General features: G+C 38.5%; 1 protein-coding gene across 8 annotated transcripts in view; it reads right to left on the bottom strand.

Moving 5' to 3' along the window:
* Positions 1-20,468, bottom strand: part of LOC131036035 (ATP-dependent RNA helicase SUV3, mitochondrial) — a 242,567-nt gene that overhangs the window by 188,446 nt on the left and 33,653 nt on the right. For 7 of the 8 annotated variants that reach the window (XM_057967836.2, XM_057967834.2, XM_057967835.2 and 4 more), the window contains 2 exons: positions 3,637-3,758; positions 3,302-3,492 (listed from right to left, as the gene is read on the bottom strand). In XM_057967836.2, coding sequence (XP_057823819.2) covers positions 3,302-3,492; positions 3,637-3,758 — 313 coding nt within the window. Of the gene's footprint in view, positions 1-3,301; positions 3,493-3,636; positions 3,759-3,858; positions 3,888-20,468 lie in introns of all 8 variants that reach the window. The other variant, XM_057967830.2, reaches the window with a different exon arrangement.

The following is a 20,468-nucleotide window of genomic DNA, read 5'->3' as shown; positions in this document are numbered from 1 at the left end:
TAAAATAAACACAATAATCAGATTTTCCTCTAAAAAATCCCAACTTCAAAATATACTTATCAAACTTACGTCATCCAAGGTCACTGCTCAAATCCATAAAGTGACTTCTTCAATTTTCAACCCAAAATTTAAATCCTTCTCTACATAGTGTTCAAGATGTGATACACAGATTTCCTCCTCCAACACTCCATGAAAAAAAGTTGTCTTGACATCTATCTACTCAATCTCAAGCACATATCTAGTAGCAATTGATTAGCAATAATCTAATGGATGTAAGCTTTGCAACAAGAGAAAATCTCACCAAAATCAATTCATTCAACCTAGGAATAACCCTTAGCCACCAATTGTGCCTTGTATTTTTCAATTTTATCATCAGAACTAGACTTCTTGAAAATCCATTTGCATCCAACCAGTTCCCTTCCTTTGGGCATCTAAACCAACTCCCAAGTCCTTTTATTTCCTATGTCCAAGCATGCGATCTCCTCATCCATCCCTTCCTTTCAATACTTACTCCCCTTTGACTCAATTGCCTCCTTCACAATTTCAGGTTCATCATAACTAGAAAATAAACAAAAATCAAGTGGGCTATATCCATCAGGTTCTCTTCTTTGTCAATTGGACCTTCTCGAGAGTGCACTATGAAGTTCTTCCTCCTCGAATTCCTCATCTCGACCAGATCCTCTATGGTGCCTCATGAGCTTCTTTAACCTCACCTGCAATATGCTTAATCTTTGGCACCAACTGCACATTCATTTTCTCTTCATCTCTTGGTTACTCAAAAGGAGGAAACCTGATCTCTCCAAAGATCACATTACGGCTGTATACCATCTTCCCTATCTCAAGATTCCAAAGCTTGTATCCTTTCACATAATCACCATAGCAAATGAAGATACATTTCTCATTGTTGAAGTCCAACTTGACCTCTTTCCTTTGGAATATGCACATATGCATCATAGTTGAACACTCTGAGATGTCAAAGAGAGGGTTTCTCACCCATCCAAACCTCCTCAAATATTAGGGCAAATCTTGTATTTGGTCCACAATAATGTTTACAAACTTGTTGATGTACCTTCATTTAGAGAATCCTGGTACTATGTTTCATTTATAGATAATTTTTCCATTCAAAATAAAATATTGAGGTCTTCAAGAAATTTAAGAATTCAATGCTCTTGTAGAGAATTAGGAGAACAAGATCAAGATTTTGCAAATCAAAAATGAAGGATTGTTCTATTTTGTAAACTTTGAGACATTGTAAGAACAATGTAATAGCTAGGCAAAAGACAACTCCATATAACCATCAATAGAATGGAGATCTTGGAAATCTTGTACATGACTTGGGGTTGGATAAACCTTGAACACCATGAAAGTCTAAAATTTGAAGAAGCATCATATTATTTGTATGTGCACATTCATCTATACAAAATATAGGAACAAAAATACACCAATCATGTAGAATATTAGATCAATAGGAAGATTCTTATTAATCATATTTGAAATCTGCATTGTCTTGTGGGGAATATCTCAGAATATACCATAGTTCCATGGAGTTTACTAACGGTGGGACAGGGGGACTGGGTTTTAAGGATGGGGGGACCAAAAGCCTAAGTTAGGGGACGGCAAGGGGACAGCAAGGGGGGCAGCAATGGGGTGGCGCAAATACATATAGTTCTTGAAAAATTAGTTATAAAAAGTTGTGTAAGGAATAAGTATAAGAAATGTAAATGAAACTTTGCCACCCTATGTAAATTTTATACTAATAAACATGAAAATGATTGCATTGAAATTTGAGCATTAACAATGGTGGGCAGAATTTTCGAACTTTGGGAGCAAACCAAGAATAAGTATAAGAATTGCAAATGAAACTTTGGCATACTAAGTGAAGTTTAAACTACTAAACATAAGAAACATGGCAATGATTGCATTAACAATAAGAATGGTGGGTGGTGGTTTGGGGTCAAGGGGTAGTGCCCCTTGTGAGGGTCTAAGGGCAAAGCCCCTTGTGAGGTCAAGGGGCAGTGCCCCTTGTGGGGGGTCCGAGGGCAAAGCCCCCACCAAGATCTAGGGGCAGAGTGTGGATCCCCCACCAACAAGCACAAATAAGGCCTCCAAAACCTCACAAACCTTCATTACAAGTGTCATTTTCACAATTTTTTCACCAATTTTTTTATTAGGGTTGGAGATTCTAACTAGGGGCTATCAGAGACTCCTCAACGTCTCCAAGATGGTCAAGGGACTCCTAGGAGTCTCCGATACGTCCAATTGTCCCCGAAGTCTCAATGACGTCCCCGCAGTGGTGGTGGTACAAACATTCCCCCTACGTCCCTGAAACATCATTGTCTTGAAAATGTGGGGATTTTGGGGGCCAACACGTCCCTATGGTTCACTAGAATATACCAACCCAAGTACACATAGGGGGAACATGGCAAGTGTTTTGGTCATATGGCAATTGTCCACATGTGAACTTACCACAATCTACCTTATCAGGTACTCCCCAAAAAGGACCACACTATACTAGAAAAGTTTAGGTTTGGTCCAAGTACGCCCTAGGTTTGTTGTTCTTCCTAGATGTTTCTCAGGTACTGCAATATACAAGATGTACCTAGGAACTACCCATAATAAGACATGATTAAATTTCATAATAAAAAATGTAATAAAAGCATTAAAAATGCACATAAGGTGGTACATTTATACCATGATTCATTTTTATTTTATTTTTTATAGTTTATAGTTATACAATGTACCTAGACGATACCAAACTCAGGGCTACCAAATAAAAGGGGTCAATACCCCTACCAAGGTAACTTGCACCATGACTATCATTAATTAAAAAAATTAAAACAAGGGTTACAAGTACATTAATTCATTATAGCCATTTCTTTATTAAGCAAATTCATTATAGCTTTGGATAGAGATATATGTGTCACTATAACTACCATCTACAATAGCTTCTTATATTCTAGACCTACACTAATAGTGTGTGCTTTATGTATAGGAAGTAGGAACCAATGAAATCAGATAGTTTGTATTTTGTTGTTAAGTGCAGATATCCCAGTGGGATGATATGTAACAAACGCCAAAACATATTAGAATGACCTATTTAGCCTCACATAGATATCATAAGCTTACTGTCAATTTGGTTGTGTACTAATAATGTTCTTGTTTTTTGATAGATTAATTTATTAATCTTATTTAAGTCAAAAAGTGCATAGAATTTCAACGACAGATTCTCATATGATTTATCTATGAATAGAAGTTAATCAATAGCAAGGTACCCAATGTATATAAAATCAGAATAACATACCTGAATTTCATCTATGACGGCACACTTATACTCACATGAAACATCAGCCATTTCAACAGTCATAGCCACGTGTTTCGCACCATCAATCTCCTCCCTCTCCTGTCCAGTAATCAGACTGCATGGAACATTTGCTTTGTTTAACCTTTCAGCCACTTCCCATGCCAGAAGTCTCAATGGACCACAATATATTCCTGGCACCAATCAAAATGAGCTCATTCATCAAATATACTGGCTTGATACAAAACCTATCACAAATTCTTACTTTTCATTAAGACAAATTGGAAGATTGATATTGACCAAATTATATTTATAAAACAACCAAATCTTTCCAATACCTGAGGAACTTAATTCCAACTGCTTCAATGCATGATAAGTTTTCCCACTGTTTGTGGGGCCTACATGTAAAAACACGCTGCGCTTTTTTTTCCGAGCAAGTGGATACCAAGTATGGGGACGCCTGAAAAATGTCAAATGCACATAAACAGTCATATCCATGCTTATCAGAGAAAATTAGAAATAAATTCGTTAAGGAAAATGATAAGTTCAAGAATGCTGACCTTTTAAGTAAGCAATAGCCATGATTAATCTAGCAATTAAAAAAGTTATGTTAAAAATACCAACCATGACACCATACTTAGGATTGATCTAACTAATATATTCTCTGTCAACTTGTAAACCTGAGCTTCTAATAGGAACAGTGAGATAATTATTTGACAATTCTTTGTGCCTGTTTGTGAACTTTAAATTGCCTATTAGACACTATAAGAAGAATCAAGACCTTTAATTATTTACAAGAGTTTTCATATATTAAAGGTGGAAACAGCAGGATCACAATAACTTCAGATAGTTTAACTCAAGGCTTCAAAAATTCCAGAGTACTTGTGAGTGAAACAAGTACTCAAATGTCAAAAGGTAAACAATTTACTCACCCTGGACTCGCCTGCAACTCAACCCACACTGGTGGCAAAAAATCATCAAGTTTGCCTGCAAGGACTTGCAAGAACTTGGCAAGTACTCACCACACACTCAGGACGTGTTGCGGACACATTCAGAACCACCATTGAACCCTCCAAACACAATTTAAATGCTGAATTTTTTTATGGACATTAATATCTTATTTGTTTCGAGCAGACTTCTGTCAGGGTAATGAGTGGATTTTCACGTCAACTTTCCAAAGATAAACGATAATGCTCTCTTGTAAAAGTTGTGGGTAAGATAGAACAAAAACATGGGCACTACATTGGTCTGTTCGGTAGGGTATTGCCATGGTACAGGTCCATGTGGTTTCTTGCAGGGAATTTATAATATGAATACAGGATTTGATGTCCATCTTTTGATGGCTGAAAATTTCATCTCAAAGGTTATAACTTATTTTCATGTTCAGTTTATTTAAGTCTTTGGCCACATTACCTCTTTAAACAGCTTGCTTTCAATCTATTGCTCCAATGAAATGACAATGGGTTGTTCTTTCTACATGCTTTCTTGAGCAAATCGGTAGGCAAGTTACCAAAAAGGATAAGAATTGCGAGAAATGATTAATTGTTTAACTTCAATATTTAAAATTTTAAACCTTGAAATGTGTTCATTAAATGAACTGCTGGTTTGCATTGAAACCTTAATTTATTTCAGAACGAATGGCTGATGTCAGTTGAGCAAGGAATTGAAATTTTGGTAAACAAGTTTGGCTCATCTTTAAGTTGTGTTTCTTATAAAATCAAGTACTTTTTTAATTTGCTGAGTTTTGCCAAGTTTCAGCTGAGGCACCAAGACAAAGTCAAAATTAGGTCAGCTATGTTTCACCAAGTCCTAAGTTCTGAAGCCTAGGCTGAACTTCTAAATGTCCACTTTTCTGATGATTGTGTTCTAATTGTCAAACACATTTTGAAGGAGGCTTTTGATGCCTTATTAGTTATTATGTATGTGGAAGATTCTGGATTGATTGTATTGTGAAAAATAGCTGTAACAACTCATTTTGTTAGGCATGTTTCTAGAGATGCTCAAACAAACATGGAAGTTTGTTGTACAGAGGCATACCATTGATGCAGGAGCATCTGGGTGCACATGTGATCCTCATCAACCAAAAATATTTCTTTGGGTATTTTTGGTTTTCTTTTCTTTTAGTTTGGTGCCTTCTGTTGGTTGTTGATAGTTTGATTTGGGGAACATTTTGGTTTAAGAGTGATCAAGCTTAAATAAGCTCTTTATTTGGCCATCTTCTAAGTTTGAGTATTAGTTCTAAAGTTCGATAAACAGCCAATGGCCGACAACTTTGTGTGTTGGCCAAGTCCTTGGTTCACCAACTTAAAATCTCGCCCAAAAGGCTTCTATTGGCAAACTTCTTGGTTCACCAGCTTCAATTTCCACCGAAAGCCTTGTTTTCACCCAATGGTGCAGTTCACATATCATTTGGTTCGCCGAAGACCAATATCGCCGAAATGGTTTGGTTCACCAACTTCAATTCATAGATAAATATATTAATTCATAGAGAGTTGGTTGAAAACAACTCTCCTAAAAATAGGAGTTGTTTTAACAACTCCTATATACAAACCATTAACACAATAACCTATACAACTAACTTAATAAATAATAATCAGGTCTCCTAACAATAATATAAAGTTGTTTGTCAACAACTTTATAGCTAACCTAAACTCCTATGTGAACACTAATTCCCAACACCCCCCCTTAGTGTGAATATGGGGTGAGAGTACATCACAATACTTGATGACCACACATAGTAGCTCACCAAACACTATAAGATAAGAGTAGGGACAAACACATCTACTCATGAGAAGCAATAGTGGAACTAGCCTCACTATGCTTAGTACTTCCATCCAAGGATAGGGACAAACACATCTACCCATGGATCCAAGGATAGGGACTAACACATCTACCCAGGGTATTACATCAAATTTGGATAGGGACAAACACATCTATTCAACATCTCACATGAACAGGGACACACACATCTGCTCACAACTATTATGACTGGGGACAAACACATCCAATCATAATTACCAACTCTTGCGACTGGGGACAAACACATCCAGTCAACTTGTGAATGGGGACAAACACATCCATTCACAAACAACCAACAATAGTGATTGGGGACAAACACATCCATCCACAACTTACAAAGCTTGAAAACCAAGTCTTTGCTGTCGCATATGCAGCCACTATTTGAGATCATTGCCACTCTAATCACAAATGATATGAGACGGTTGCCGCTGCCACCTAGAAACTAATCTTGGCTTTAGTCATTTTGGCACAAATAATTTTGTCACTAATGCAATTTCACGACCCCATCGCTAGTGACTGACGAGAAGTCACTAAATTTCCTCTAGCCTCTTGTGCCTCCAACCTCCAGTAAAATTCCTACTTAACAATTTTCTTCTTTTGAGGCTCATTTCATCAGTTGTGAGGAAATAACATATCCTCCCCCCCCCCTGGATTTTAACTTCTTATAAGGAGTGTCGGGTACCACCGATCATGCACTCCAATTGACACATTTTTTATATTTTTAACACTTTAACATTCACACATACTTTTGATGACATGAAAATTATTAGCTCTAGAAAATGGATCCTATTCTAGAATGGCAGAAAATATTTTTATAATAAGACACCTAAATTAAATAATACAAAACAACTAATTTAATTGACTCAACTCTTTCACTTCAAGCATACCAGCGGAAAATAATATATTTTTAAGACACCAAAGTAGAAAATAAATCAACCTACTGTTACGAACCTATTAAAACTTCAAATCTCTCATCATTGACTCAGGTGCTGATGCCATTCAAATGACAGTTGTTACTAGAGACAAAGAGTATATAATTGAGTAGGGGTGAGAATCTCGATGGTGAAATTCCAAATGAGAAAGGTGCAGATTCACCGACCCTGCATCTCCACGCTCACCGCACTATTGATTTCTGAATTCCTATGTCTTCTCTAGCACACAAAGATTTCCAAACACCATTCTTAGAGTCCTGCAGTGATACTGGAACCCACGTTTTAGGCAGCAGATGACGAAAACCTCAGGTATAATAGCTATTTCGATCCACCATAGGCTTCCACAAACTGTATTCTTTGGCTCATGTTCAACACTAATCTCTCAACTTGCCTTCTCTAATTATGTAGCTGTTGTTTTCAATTGCTATTGGCCCCATTCAATAACAATCAAAATGAAACTTCTCAAATTCCCTCATTGTAATCTTAAAGTGAACTCTGATGAAGGCCAATAAATAGATATGCCCACACAAGGAGCCAATGACACCAATCCTCTCAATGCAATAAGATCTGCCACAAAAAGAAATAGACAACACTCTGATTTGTATTGTGCATCAGCTTTCAAGAAATAAATGATTTTCCTTGAGGTTGCAGGCTGTGACTTTATAGAAGTGCTCTCTCACCTTGACAAGTTGATGATGAACTTGACAATGTGGATTTCCTGAAACGCAGCTCTGAGATATATTTAAAGCCAATAATACTGTTTCCAACATGGGCTTAATAGAAACCTCAGCACTACTTATATGCCTATAAGCTAGTGATAGATAAAGTTCTTCAACTAAAAAACAATAGGCCAATGATGAACTGTTCATTTGCTGGCCACATTATACTTGGACTTGGAAATCAACATCTGTTGGAATGTACTAAAAAACATGAAGATTGACCCCCAAAGTGCTTATATACCCTCAGCCCCTAAACGCAACCAAGGTGAATATCACATCGTGGGCCAAGAAAAATAAAACCGCTTCACGCCTAAATGAGTTCAAATGCATCGATCTCTTGCTACAACCTTGGCATTCACGGCCTCAAAAATCACTACTGAAAAACCTCATCAAAATAGAGAAGATCCAATTCGCCTCAATTAGTGCCAATAATCTCTTCACATCACAAAATAATAGGCACAAGATCTGCATTGCTCTGATACCATGATAGAAATGTGCAGAGAAGTAAAAGCAGAATAATTTTACACAAGATAATGCCCTGCTTCTACATTTTTAATCAAATGCAGGTTACATATTTATAGGATTTCTATATCCTATTATTTAGGAAACTCCCTATAACAACTCTCCTAAATATGGGAGTTTTTTTAACAACTCAACACATACGAACCATTAACACAATAACCTATACAACAAACTTAATAAATAATAATCATGTCTCCTAACAATAATATAAAGTTGTTTGTCAACAACTTTATAGCTAACCTAAACTCGTATGTGAACACTAATTCCCAACAGGAACGGTAGAGAGGGGACTGAAAACTCACACAGAGGCATGAAGAAGATTGCAGAGAAAGAGAACTCCCATGTTGTGTAAAGGGAATATTTCCCTGAACTATAACAGAACCATAGTTGAATAATAAAGCTGAATGTTTAAAGTGTTTGGACAGTAAATTTTGTTCTATGTTTTGAAGTAGAATGTAATTTTTCTGCTTGTCTGGGCTTATTCCCAGAATTGACTGCACCAGCTATACAGTATTTTGACATCATAATTGAACTGGCTTTGCTGCATACTAACCAATGGAGATGTTTACTAGATATTTAATTAGAATAAGAAGCAAACTTTAAACCAAATGGCAAAGATCAAAAACATTAAACATTAGACGAGCAACAGAGTCACGGAAAGGACCCTGCCTATGAAAGACACAAAAGCTAAAATCTAAGATTCTGCTCCATGAAGCAAAAAGGCCCAAAGTTTTTGGAATACACACTATTTTGGATTTAATATGCATAGCCAGATCTTAATAACAATTATTCAACCCTCCTAAGCTGAGCATAGATCTTTCTTCAAAGAAAAACTTAACTGAAGAAGAGGCAGCAATCATAGAGCCCTGAAGATGGGTGGGTTAAAAGTATAAATCACAAGTATCTCTTAGGCTGTGAGTCTATTTTTGTGTAGTCATTCTATCACAGCTTGACGAAGTAAATTTAGGTTGACTAATGAGGTTTGAATAAATTTTGAGGAAGAATATTTTAGGTTTACATCTAGATAACCCCTCCCATGGAAAGAGGTTGTGCCAGGTGGAGTGTAGGGTTCAGAAGTGAGATGACATTAGGAAACCATCTAGCCTGTCAGCAACTATTACCTTTGGTGATGTAGTACAATGACTTGGCTATTTACATTGCAGCCAAAGACAAAGATAGATAAGATAAATTTATTAATGTCCAACAAAAGACCATAAACGGGTCAAAGGGACTGGAGGTTACAAACGAGGAAAGCAGCCACCAACAAGGGCACCAAACGGTGCCCACAAAAAACACAATAAAAGCTAACCACTCACAACACTGAGAACAGAGACCAGCCGAGCAACCCTAGGGGGTTGCAGCATAAGAGAAAAAACTCAACACTGAGGGATAAGGGCAATGCCTCTGAGTGATCTGAGTCTGACTGGAGGAAGGGGAACGATGCATGGTCATTCTGCAGGGCTTCACCGATCTGGAGTAACTGGGAGAGGTAGCCAACTCTCTTTTGGTACCGCGAGTGGGGTAAAGCTTGGAGAAGGAGGTGATAAGATGGCAGGATGGAGGGCGTGGGGGGCGCTGCATCAAATGATCTCGGAGTCTAAGAGTCTCCTGTAAGTAGAGAGCGAGGCATCTCTGATCAGTGAACCTAAAGAAGGAGGAGAGAGTCCGAGTCTCTCTAAAAAGGCAGTAGAACCTCCCTCTAATCTCATAGTAAATAAGGCATCGGAAGATAAAGTGTTCCTCCGATTCCATCTCACCGATGTCGCAAAGCTGGCAAACTCTCTCAATCCTGTCCAACTGGTGATCAACATCGACCCGGAGCTGGTGTGACCCCACCCTAAAAGAACCAAGGGGGATCCGGATGGAGTGAGACCAATGGCGTGAAATGTAAGAGGGACGAACAATGAGTCCGTCCTGCATCTCGAGAAAATGCTCCGCATAGAATGCCATCTTGGGGCTAAGGCCCCCATGGGGGTTGACCCAAGTGGTATGAATGTACTGTCTGTAAATGTCGTCTCTAATGCATATGTTCAACTTCTGCCTGGAAGGGAGAAAAGAGCATAGCAAAGGCAATTAAAACCCATAAAATAACTATTCAAAACTACATAGCGGGTGATTAAAACAGAAAAACAGCATTTATCTAGAGGTCCAGCAATTTATTCTTTGCATAATTTGACAAAATTTCAAGGCAGAGTTTAGTATTCAAAGGGAGGCTGCTTCTGATGTTGTGACACACAGGTAGTGTATAGGCTAATGTTTGAGTTCTCGCATCTTCTTTTGGTTTGCATATGTCGTTCCAAGCATAGTTCGCAAACTTGAACTCAGAAAGTACTCGGCAAGCCCAAAAAAATTAACTCGGCAAATACTCGACAACTTAGAAGGTACTAAAAGTTAAAGTTTCTTAAAAAAACATATTTTTTTTGCAAAATTCAATTAAATAAAAAATGTATTAAATTAGAAATTGACATCTCAAAAGAGAAATTACATGTTTTTATAGCCAAAAAAACATGTGAAACACACATTTTAACCAGCATTTTACCCACGTTGGCGATTTTACCCATATTTTACCTGTGTATATAAAAAATTGTGAGTTAGACTTGTAAAAACTTGCGGAGCAAAAAAAAGAGAGCAAGATTACCTTAAGCACCGAATTGACTATACAAAGATTACTTTAAAAACTTCCCGATCCTTCACTGAAGCTGAACTTTCAGTGATCCCTTTATCCAAGCACCTTTTCCTTGGTATCCTTAATCCTCAACTTCCAACATTTCCCTTCTATACATTTTCCGAAGTCAATGATGCAAGAATACTTCTAATGTGGCACATGATATGAAGTATCCTCAAACCCCAATTCTCGACACTTTTCACTACACTATCCTTATTTGGGTACTTCATAAGAAGTTCCCTCAACTCTCAATCCCAAACGTATCACACTATAGTACTTTATCAAGACCACAAGTTAAAACCTATTCTTATTTACATGCCTTAAGGGATGAATTCCTTGGTACATCCAATCTCTAACTCCTAGTAGCTTCCTTCATACTACCTTTTGGACTTGGAGACGTGGAGATACCCTTACTTGTTTACTTTAAGCATGAAGAATCCCTAAATCTCAATCCCCAACTGCTCAACAATGGTATGAATCATAAGTATCTTCAACTCCCACTTTTTGCACTCTTCACTCCCACCTACCTCCTTGCACAACATAGGTCACCATTAGTGACCAAATTTGATGCCGCAACTACTACAAAATGGTTTTCACACCTAGAAATAGTTGTCCATCTTTAGGGCATGGATACAAATGTACTTTTAGCAATGGAGGATGAATAACACCATGTCGCTTTTGATGTTATGGTTATATTAATGACATGAATGATTTTCACCAAACTTAGACCATCATTTCAACATATTTCACACGATCGAAAAATGCCTTACATTCAAAATCTATTGACCACTAGTTCCTCCTAGATTTCCCACATTCATGCACAAAATACCAAATGATATAAATACAAGATTTTCATTCATTCAAGGATTGGTCACTTATCCAACTTTTTTGTCTATAAGTGTCTTGAGTTGGTTCTAAGGCATCACACATTGCAAGTCTCAGCTACAAATGTTGGAATACATCTTGTACATTGTAGGAAGGGTTTGTAAAGCACATATGCATGTAATGGTATGTTTCCATGCTAATTTGTAATGATTCGGGGGAATATTTATATATCTCAAATGTTGTTTTCTTCAACTAAAATCCACATTTATACTCATGTGGTAGATGTATACTTATGTATGTGATTAAAGAGCTTCTATTTGATTTGTTTGTTGTATCTTTAAAATTTATTTATTGAAGTGTACATGATACACATCATAAATCCATAACAGTCTTCATATTTCATGGTTTTTCAATTTGTTGAGTCATTGCCTAGTTTGCATCTTGTCTAAGTCTAGTAACTATGGATAATATTATAAAAACTCAAGCTAAATATAAACTAAACAAAAAATTTACAGCTTAATAAAATCCTAAGCTTTTTAAAATCTATTGAAATTTGATTAAAAAAAAATTTAAAAATAATTAAAATAGTTTTTTAAAAAATGATGCAAGAGCATACAAGTCTATGGGGTATCTTGCATTGCTAATAAGCATGGCAGTTTGATTTTAGTTCTCTCTAAATTTTGGCATGTGGTTTTAACTTTTAAGGCTTCTTTAATTTGACTAGCCTTCTTGGGGCCCACATACTTAACTGACATATGCTTTTGACCAGGACCCACATATCCATGTGGCATATTGTTCTAGTAGTTTATTCAAAATAGTTTATTTGTAGGGCCAGCATTGTCATATTTTGACTAGGATCCTGAGTGCATTTCTTATTATCTTAGTTGCAGAGTATGCTCCTAGGTCTTGATCCCATACCAAATCAATCCTAAATAAGAGCAGCCCAACAGTTGACATTCCTACAACAACAACATTTTTTTAAATCAAAACCTGATTATTAAATCAAAACATTAAAAACCTAAAACCCTATAACACACCCATACTAACAGTTGTTTCACAAAAACAGGCCGATTTCACAAAAAATCATTCATTGTTTTTCCATTTGCATTTTGGAAGATTGCTGATATTTTTTCGAAGGAAAACAATTGCAAAGTGTGAGGGGGAGGAATCTAACTCGCATGAAGCACATCTATCTAAGGTAAATTGTTTCACAAAAAAAATCAAATTTTAAAATGAACTTTTTCAAGTATTTTAATAAAAATATCAAAAGTTTCAAGATTTTTCAAAATGATTTTTGCTATTTGTTTTGAACCTTTATTACTATTATTAGTTTATACATATTGTAGGATTGCATTTTTTTAATTTAAAAATTTGTAATTACTTATAATAGCAATATATTTGGAATAGCTTCTACTTCAAGTTCGATGAGTCTTGCGGCAAATAAACAATTTAAATATGATCAAGCATCTCCTCTACGGAAGTATGTTATGATGCTTGAACAATTTCCAAGAGGTGGGTAGTTTACAATGAATCGTAGACAATGCAAAATTCAATATAACAGCTCATTTAGTCAAGTGAAAGATTACTTATGTGATATGAGTGGATGTGAGATTAAAATATGTTAGGGCCAAACAAGAAGGGGTTGCCAAAAGAACAAGCTATAGCATTCATTAGAGAACATGAAGAAGATGATGTCAATGAGACAGCAAAATCAAAATCTAATCCTTAAGCAAATAAAACATCATCGAAGCCACTTATAAATTCTCCTTCAATAATAGCCTCCCAACATCCTTTCTTGGAGACGATGTCTATACAAAAAGAAGACCCCTCTCCTTCTTTCCACAAAAGAGGCCCATTGGTTAAAGCATTTCAATATGAAGCAAGAGCTATCACAAATGAAAAAATTGCACATTACATTTACACCAATGGTCTTACTTTCAACTTGGTGAGATCATCATATCAATGAGAAATGGTAGTGGCAATTAGTAATACACTCTTTGGTTGCACAACTCTTGGGTATGAAAAGGTGTGCACAACCTTATGGGCACAAGAAAAAAAATTGTACAGATATCACTAAAACCAATTAGGGATTCATGGATTGAAACAAAACCGTCCATTGCTTTGGATGGATGGAAATATTGCAAAAAAATAAACCTTAAAAAAGATGTTATTTCAGTGTTCCCCAAGGGGCAATGTTTTTTAAGGTGGTTGATTGTGAGGGGCAAGTCAAGTATGTCAATCTCACTTCCAAAATCCTCATTGAGTCCATAGCGATGGAGGGTACTCATACCATCGTTCATCATTACAAATGTAGACGGCAAATATGCTGCTAGTAAAAAATAAAACTTTGTTTATGTTTTGTTAATAATGGCAGTGTAATTAGTTCCTAAGAGTTGTGTCAATTGTCGATGGTTGGCAGTTTTAACCAACCGTCCGGTACTATTTATAGTGTTGTATCAAGAACAAGGAGATAGTGATGATGTACAAACATTACCACTGTGAATAAAGGAATATCATTTTTGGCCATATCATGTGTTGAATATCTTTTGCTAGCAAGTTCTATTATGCTCTATGTTTTGTTGTTCCTGTAAGTTTAAGTTATTCCATTCGGAAATAAACATTTTGGCACCATTGTCGATATGAACTTGGAGATCAGTATGACAGCAGGAAATATGCACGCATAATGGGCCAACCATTCAAACAAGTACGTGTAATCGAAAGTGACAACGAAAAAGTGGTAACACAAGAAGAAGCACGAGAAGATCAATTGACGAAAGACTTGGTAGATCTATGGGAAGTTTCGGTCACGCAATACATGTAGAAGGGCGCTCAGGAGCGAGCAGTCCCTGAAGGCACAGTACACGACGAACTCACAATGAACCCTGCAGTCTTCGATCTTCTAGGAAGAATCCCAAGGTTGTTGGGACAGAACCTAGTTGAATTGCAAGACCAACAAGAGGAAACTAACTAAAAGCAACATCGGCAACAAATACTGCAATGATATGAAGAGAGGACCCATAGGGAGGAAGAAGAGCGGGATATTAGCAGACATCATACCCCCGACAATTAATGCCCCTACAACCAAATAAAGACCAACGTACTAGAAACACCCCAAAGGAAGGGGAGGGATTGGTAAGAAGATCTCTCTGCCTATGAAAGCAAAGTGAGAGGAGACGACAGTTAAAAGGAATCGTCGAAGTTTCGGTGAGTCCAGCGAGAAGTAGGAGTTGGAGTGCAAGCCAAAGCTGTAGTCAAGAGAGAATAAGACCACGTATGTGGAGTGAGTTAGAGGAGGTTGACAAATATCTACCACTCCCAGACGATGAAGTGAAGATCTTGTCGACCAGGATAGTAGCCAAACCGTACACTCTGCTTCAAGTGAAGACCTTGAATCTAGTACCAGTACCAGCAGCTCGTCCATACAATCAATACGTGACGAAGAAGAAAGGAATCTGTAGGCAGAATTTGTCGAACTTTTTGAAACAAACCTATACCGTATCAAGAATTTAACCCTCACCAAGCAACTGAGAATGGGGGGTCCGAGTAGAAGACACCAAGGAGAAAAGAGTATAGAAGCGAAGAAGGTGACCAAGGTGTAGAAGACGTAGAAGGTGGATGCGTAAAGAGCTCGTGCATGGTTGAGAGCGCAAGAGAGGCACAAGAACGTGGACGAGAGCAAGACGGTCCCATCTAGTCGAATACACATGGTACCTTCCAAGTGAAGACAATGTTGAACACCAAGAAGAGGCAAAAACTCCTGAAATTCACAAGGGATGGATCGAAGGATCCGGTACGCCATTGCAAGACCTGTATAACAATATGGGGGTGAATGGTCAAGATGACTAGGATTACTGGCTGAAGGCATTTCCTGCTACCCTGTGGGGAACTGCCATCGACTATTATACAAACCTAGAGGCTAAGCACAAGGCAGAATCAAGTGAATTGAGGAAAGCATTTCAAGAAGAATTCAAACTGCTGAGAGATGATAATGAGATTGTTGCGGAAATTTACAACACCAGACAAGGGAAGAACAAGAACATACGAGCATACAATCATAGGCTCAAGGAACTGTTGAAGATGGAAAACAAACCAATGGATGGACTCAAGAAACGATGGTTTGTCGAGGGATCGATTCCTTGCTTGAAGAAAAAAATGACGGTGGTACCACCGTCCTTGTACATTGATGCTTACAAACAAGCGATGGATATAGAAAGTGAGAATAAGACATCCCGAGGAAAGAAGAAGACCAGTGATGATGATAGCACCGGAGAAAACAGCGACGACGAATCAAAGACCATACAAGTCCTATGGAGGGATATGTTGCGAATGATGGAGCTAAAGGCGAAGAAAGAGGGTGATAAGGACAGTAAAGATTTGTGGTGCACCAACTGCAAGGCAAAAGGTCATACAAAGGCTACTTGCCCAAAAAAGTCATTTTGCAACATCTATTAGGTATCAGGACATTCCATCAAGGAATGTTCGCACAATCTCAAAACAAGCACACAAGTGCTCTTCGCCCAAGGGGAACAAACATCCCCTCCAGCCACACCTCCAAAACCACCTACCAACTCTAATGCATCTCTTGGAGGGTATCGAAATAACAGGCGAGATAATAATAGTAGCAATAACAACACCCCATGAAGGAGAACACAATATAACGCAAAGGGTAGACCCATGATCCACTTGCAATCAATGAGGTCACTTCGTGCAGGATTGTCAGAGTGGCCAAAGTAATAATGCAGGGTTGCTATGCAAGTGGTGTAGACCCGGAAACCACAAAGACACCAACTACCGAAAACAGAAAGGGCTGAACATGCTAGACATGAAGGAGCCAGATGAGGAAATACTAGTAATTATCAAACTCCGGACTAAGAAGGCAATATATCTTGACCCCTGTACGGAGAAGGAAAGACTTCGGGAAGCTAAGGCTAACATTGAATGAGCGATGGCGGAAGAGAGAAGGGTTTCGAGCGAGGCTGCCAGTACACTATGATCGAATCGGATAAAACTATCATGAGACAAATGTTGCAAGCCACCATACCTGTACGAGTATCTAATCTTCTGCAAACCATGCCACAACTAAAGATGGCCATAACCAATGTAGTCTGTGATGACACAGTCAGCCAAGAGCACAACAAGCCAACGGACAAAGCAGTAGGCGACCTGGTCACTAACCAACCCGTTGTTGCTAACAATGGGCATTGGAAGGAAGCCGGCCATAGTCGACATGGAGATAATGGGATGCAAGTTGACAAACACCATCGTCGACGAAGGCTCGAGCATGAACATACTAACGGAGGAGATGTGGAAGGGGCCTAGCAAGCTAACACTCTGGCCACCAACCTTCCATCTAGTAGGTGTTGACCAACATAGCATCAAACCACTCGAGATGCTCACGGAACAAAAGGTCACCATTAGCACCCATCATTTCTTTCTGGATTTTGTCATCCCGTTGGAGAAGAAAGCGTATGACGCCCCCCTCAGAAGAAGTTGGCTAATCACGGTGAAGGCAAACCACAATTGGAAGAAAAATACACTCTCCACTGAGAGTGATGGGAGGCAGTATGTCATTGACCTACAGAGTCAGCCAATAATCTAGGAATTGGCATCGGACTTAAAATCTGAGAATGGAGAGTTCGAGACAAAGGAAGGAGGGACAATGGAACCCAATGATGAAGGGGTGTTGGAACTTAGAAACTGCTCGGAGGATGAGACAAGCTCCCTCTACGGGTTGTTCCACTGGCAAATGGGGACTACGAAGTCTTACACCCCGAGTGTAACGTGTTGCAGATTGGGGAGATTGAAGAAATTGGTACGTAAAAAGTCACTTTCCTCCGGAATACAAAGAGTACAAAGAGGTACTGACAAGAGTAGATGATACGCCTGCTCATCGATTTTAGAGGGATAAAACAATAAAGTATGAGGAACCAAACATAAAGGTGGTCAACCTAGGGGAACAAGACAAACCACAGGTGATACTGGTAGGGGACGACTAGAACCCCATACTCAAGGCAACAACATTTAGAATCTTCATGGAATACAAATATGTCATTGCATGGACATGCAAGGACCTTAAAGGGGTACCTCCAGAGTTGTGCGTACATAGAATACCTCTCGTACCAGGTGTACAACCCATACGGAAGAGATCATAAAGAATGAACAAAAATTACGCAATGAAAGTCCAAGAAGAGATTGAGAAGATGCTGGAAGCTGGTATCATTTTCAAAGTAGAAACAAGTGAGTGGGTCTCATCGATCGTGATATCCCTAAAGAAGGAAGCAAATCAATTCCAGATTTGTGTGGACTTTCGATGTCTTAATGCAGTCATAATCAAAGACCACTTTCCAATCCCATTTACGGATAGCATACTGGAGGAGGTGGCAGGCCACGAAATGTACTTGTTCATGGATGGGTTTTTTGGGTACAACCAGATCAGCACTGTTGAGGACAAACTAAAGACCACATTCATGGTGGAGGGAGTGTACACATACAATCAAATGCCATTTGGGCTATGCAACGTCCCAGCCACTTCTAGAGGATAATATTGCACATCTTCGACAAAATGTCCTTGGGCAACTTCAAGGCTTTTCTAGATGACTAGTCTATTACAGTGGACAAGAGACCCACCTCACTACGCTGAGGGAATGTATGGAGAGGTGTAGGAGGGAACGGTGTAATGTCCCCTACCTGATTAACATAACTAATCTATTTCAATATACTAAAATTGATTGAGACTAATTATGAAACCAGTCTATAATATCCCCCTTAATTTTTCCCAAATTTTTTCCACAATTACATTCAACACAACACTTGTTAATGTTAGGAAATGAAAACCAAATGCTGCTGAAAGTAACCCTCCACTTTCTGCTCACCAAGAGCCCAATCTAAGAGGGTGAGAGCATACAGTGTCGAGGGGATCGTTAGATGCCAATAACTGAAAATGATTACAATCTTCGGGCGACAAGTCAGCCCCTTCCGCTTATACAGTGGGACATTGAAACAATGCAATCACTAGTCAATAAACCAGCCAAGGACAAGCCAAAAAACTGAAAAATGCAATCACTCAATCACTTGTGCAGCGGAAGAACTAGAAATGGAAATTAATATCAACTCCACCGCTTATTCAGCGGGAGGACAGTATTACAAACTCAAGATAGGCGGCCAAGCCATCCTCTTCGACTTATGCAGTGGGAACCTGTTGATGTGTTTTTCATGCACATGCGAACACAGAATAAAATACCTAAAAGGTACCTTATCCTCTCTTGAACAAAGTTCCCGACTGCTGAAGATCTCGCCGAAGGATCATTCCAGGCAACCCCAAGGTTCTCCTTTGTAGGATCTCTACTCGTGGATAAGCTCTTCGCGGTATGATGTGATTTTGCTGGAATCACAAGGGGACTTACACTCGATGACCTGAACGTCTAATTTGCTGGAATCACAAGTCCTATTCACTAACTGGAAGACAAACAAATGGCAAAAGATGCAGGGTTCAGGAAGTCTACTCTACTATCTAGGATGCGAGAAGATGGATGAATGACTATGTGGAGTCCTACTGGGCTGGGTCTCACCATCAGGTTGAACAATTCAACACCAACTCAGTGCGATCTTCTAAGGGATGCTTCCAATATGTTCAAATCATACACCATTTGACAATGATCGCCATTCAAGATAATGCATGAACAATAGACGTGTAACGACTTAAGATTAAGCTCATTTTATGCCAGTTGACCACGCAGGGTGCACTTACCATCAGTAAGAGGCTAGTGGTATGGACTAGACAGATTCCACACAGGTGTATTCAACAATTTTCTTCACTCAATTTAATCATCTATCATCAAAAATGAAGATTCGACAAGAGACCATGCACATTGCAAAGAAACAACATATTCCACGATATCTTCAATGAAAAGAAGTCTTTACAATTAAGGCAACAATGCCTTGCCTTCTCTTCTTAATCTACTCTAATTGCTATTCTACTATTCTGGCCTCTATTACTAACTATTAACTATTAGCTATTATTGACTAACTATTAGCCTTTACAAAATGAAGAGCCAGGCTTATATAGTGCCCACAATACAATTCAATGGCTTAGATCAATTTGAGATCAATGGCCGAGATTTTACAATGAAAACCCTAATTAGGGTTTGTTACAACAAACTTAATTCTAACCAATGAAAAAATTGCATTATTTGGACACATGTCTTCTCTGGAATATTCGACCAATGGATAGCCGAGGTAGGTACATCGAAGTTAGTGCCATCTCTTGATGAATCAGGTACATTGAATCTAGACATGCTGAAGTGGACCAACCCGACAGGAGGAGTGATGACTGGGACGCCACCTTGTCTGACACTTGGTTGATGCTCAATTTGATGCTGCTGAGAAGCTAACTTTAGTTAACTCTTCTGAAACTATCTGCTTCTCCAATGGACCCTTGCTCTGACCTCCTTTGTCTTTGATGTGCAGGATGGATGGTGTACTTTTCCTTGGAATGCTGGACTGGAAGATGTCGTTCCTGATGATGCTAGATTGGAGAAGGTCGTCCTTGTTGATGCTGGACTGGAGAAGGTCATCCTTGTCTTGGTCTGGTCCTGTGGAGGTCGTTATTTGATACCTACACAAAAGCTTAAAGTTAGGGTTTGAGCATAATATCTTAAGGTATAGGATTCAAGACCTTTCAAGGAAATAACTAAATATTAATTTGAAAA

The sequence above is a fragment of the Cryptomeria japonica genome, chromosome 10 (genome assembly GCF_030272615.1).
Source record: "Cryptomeria japonica chromosome 10, Sugi_1.0, whole genome shotgun sequence".
NCBI lineage: Eukaryota > Viridiplantae > Streptophyta > Pinopsida > Cupressales > Cupressaceae > Cryptomeria > Cryptomeria japonica.
The sequence above is the reverse complement of the archived record's forward strand: the minus strand, read 5'-3'. Positions and strand labels throughout refer to the sequence as shown.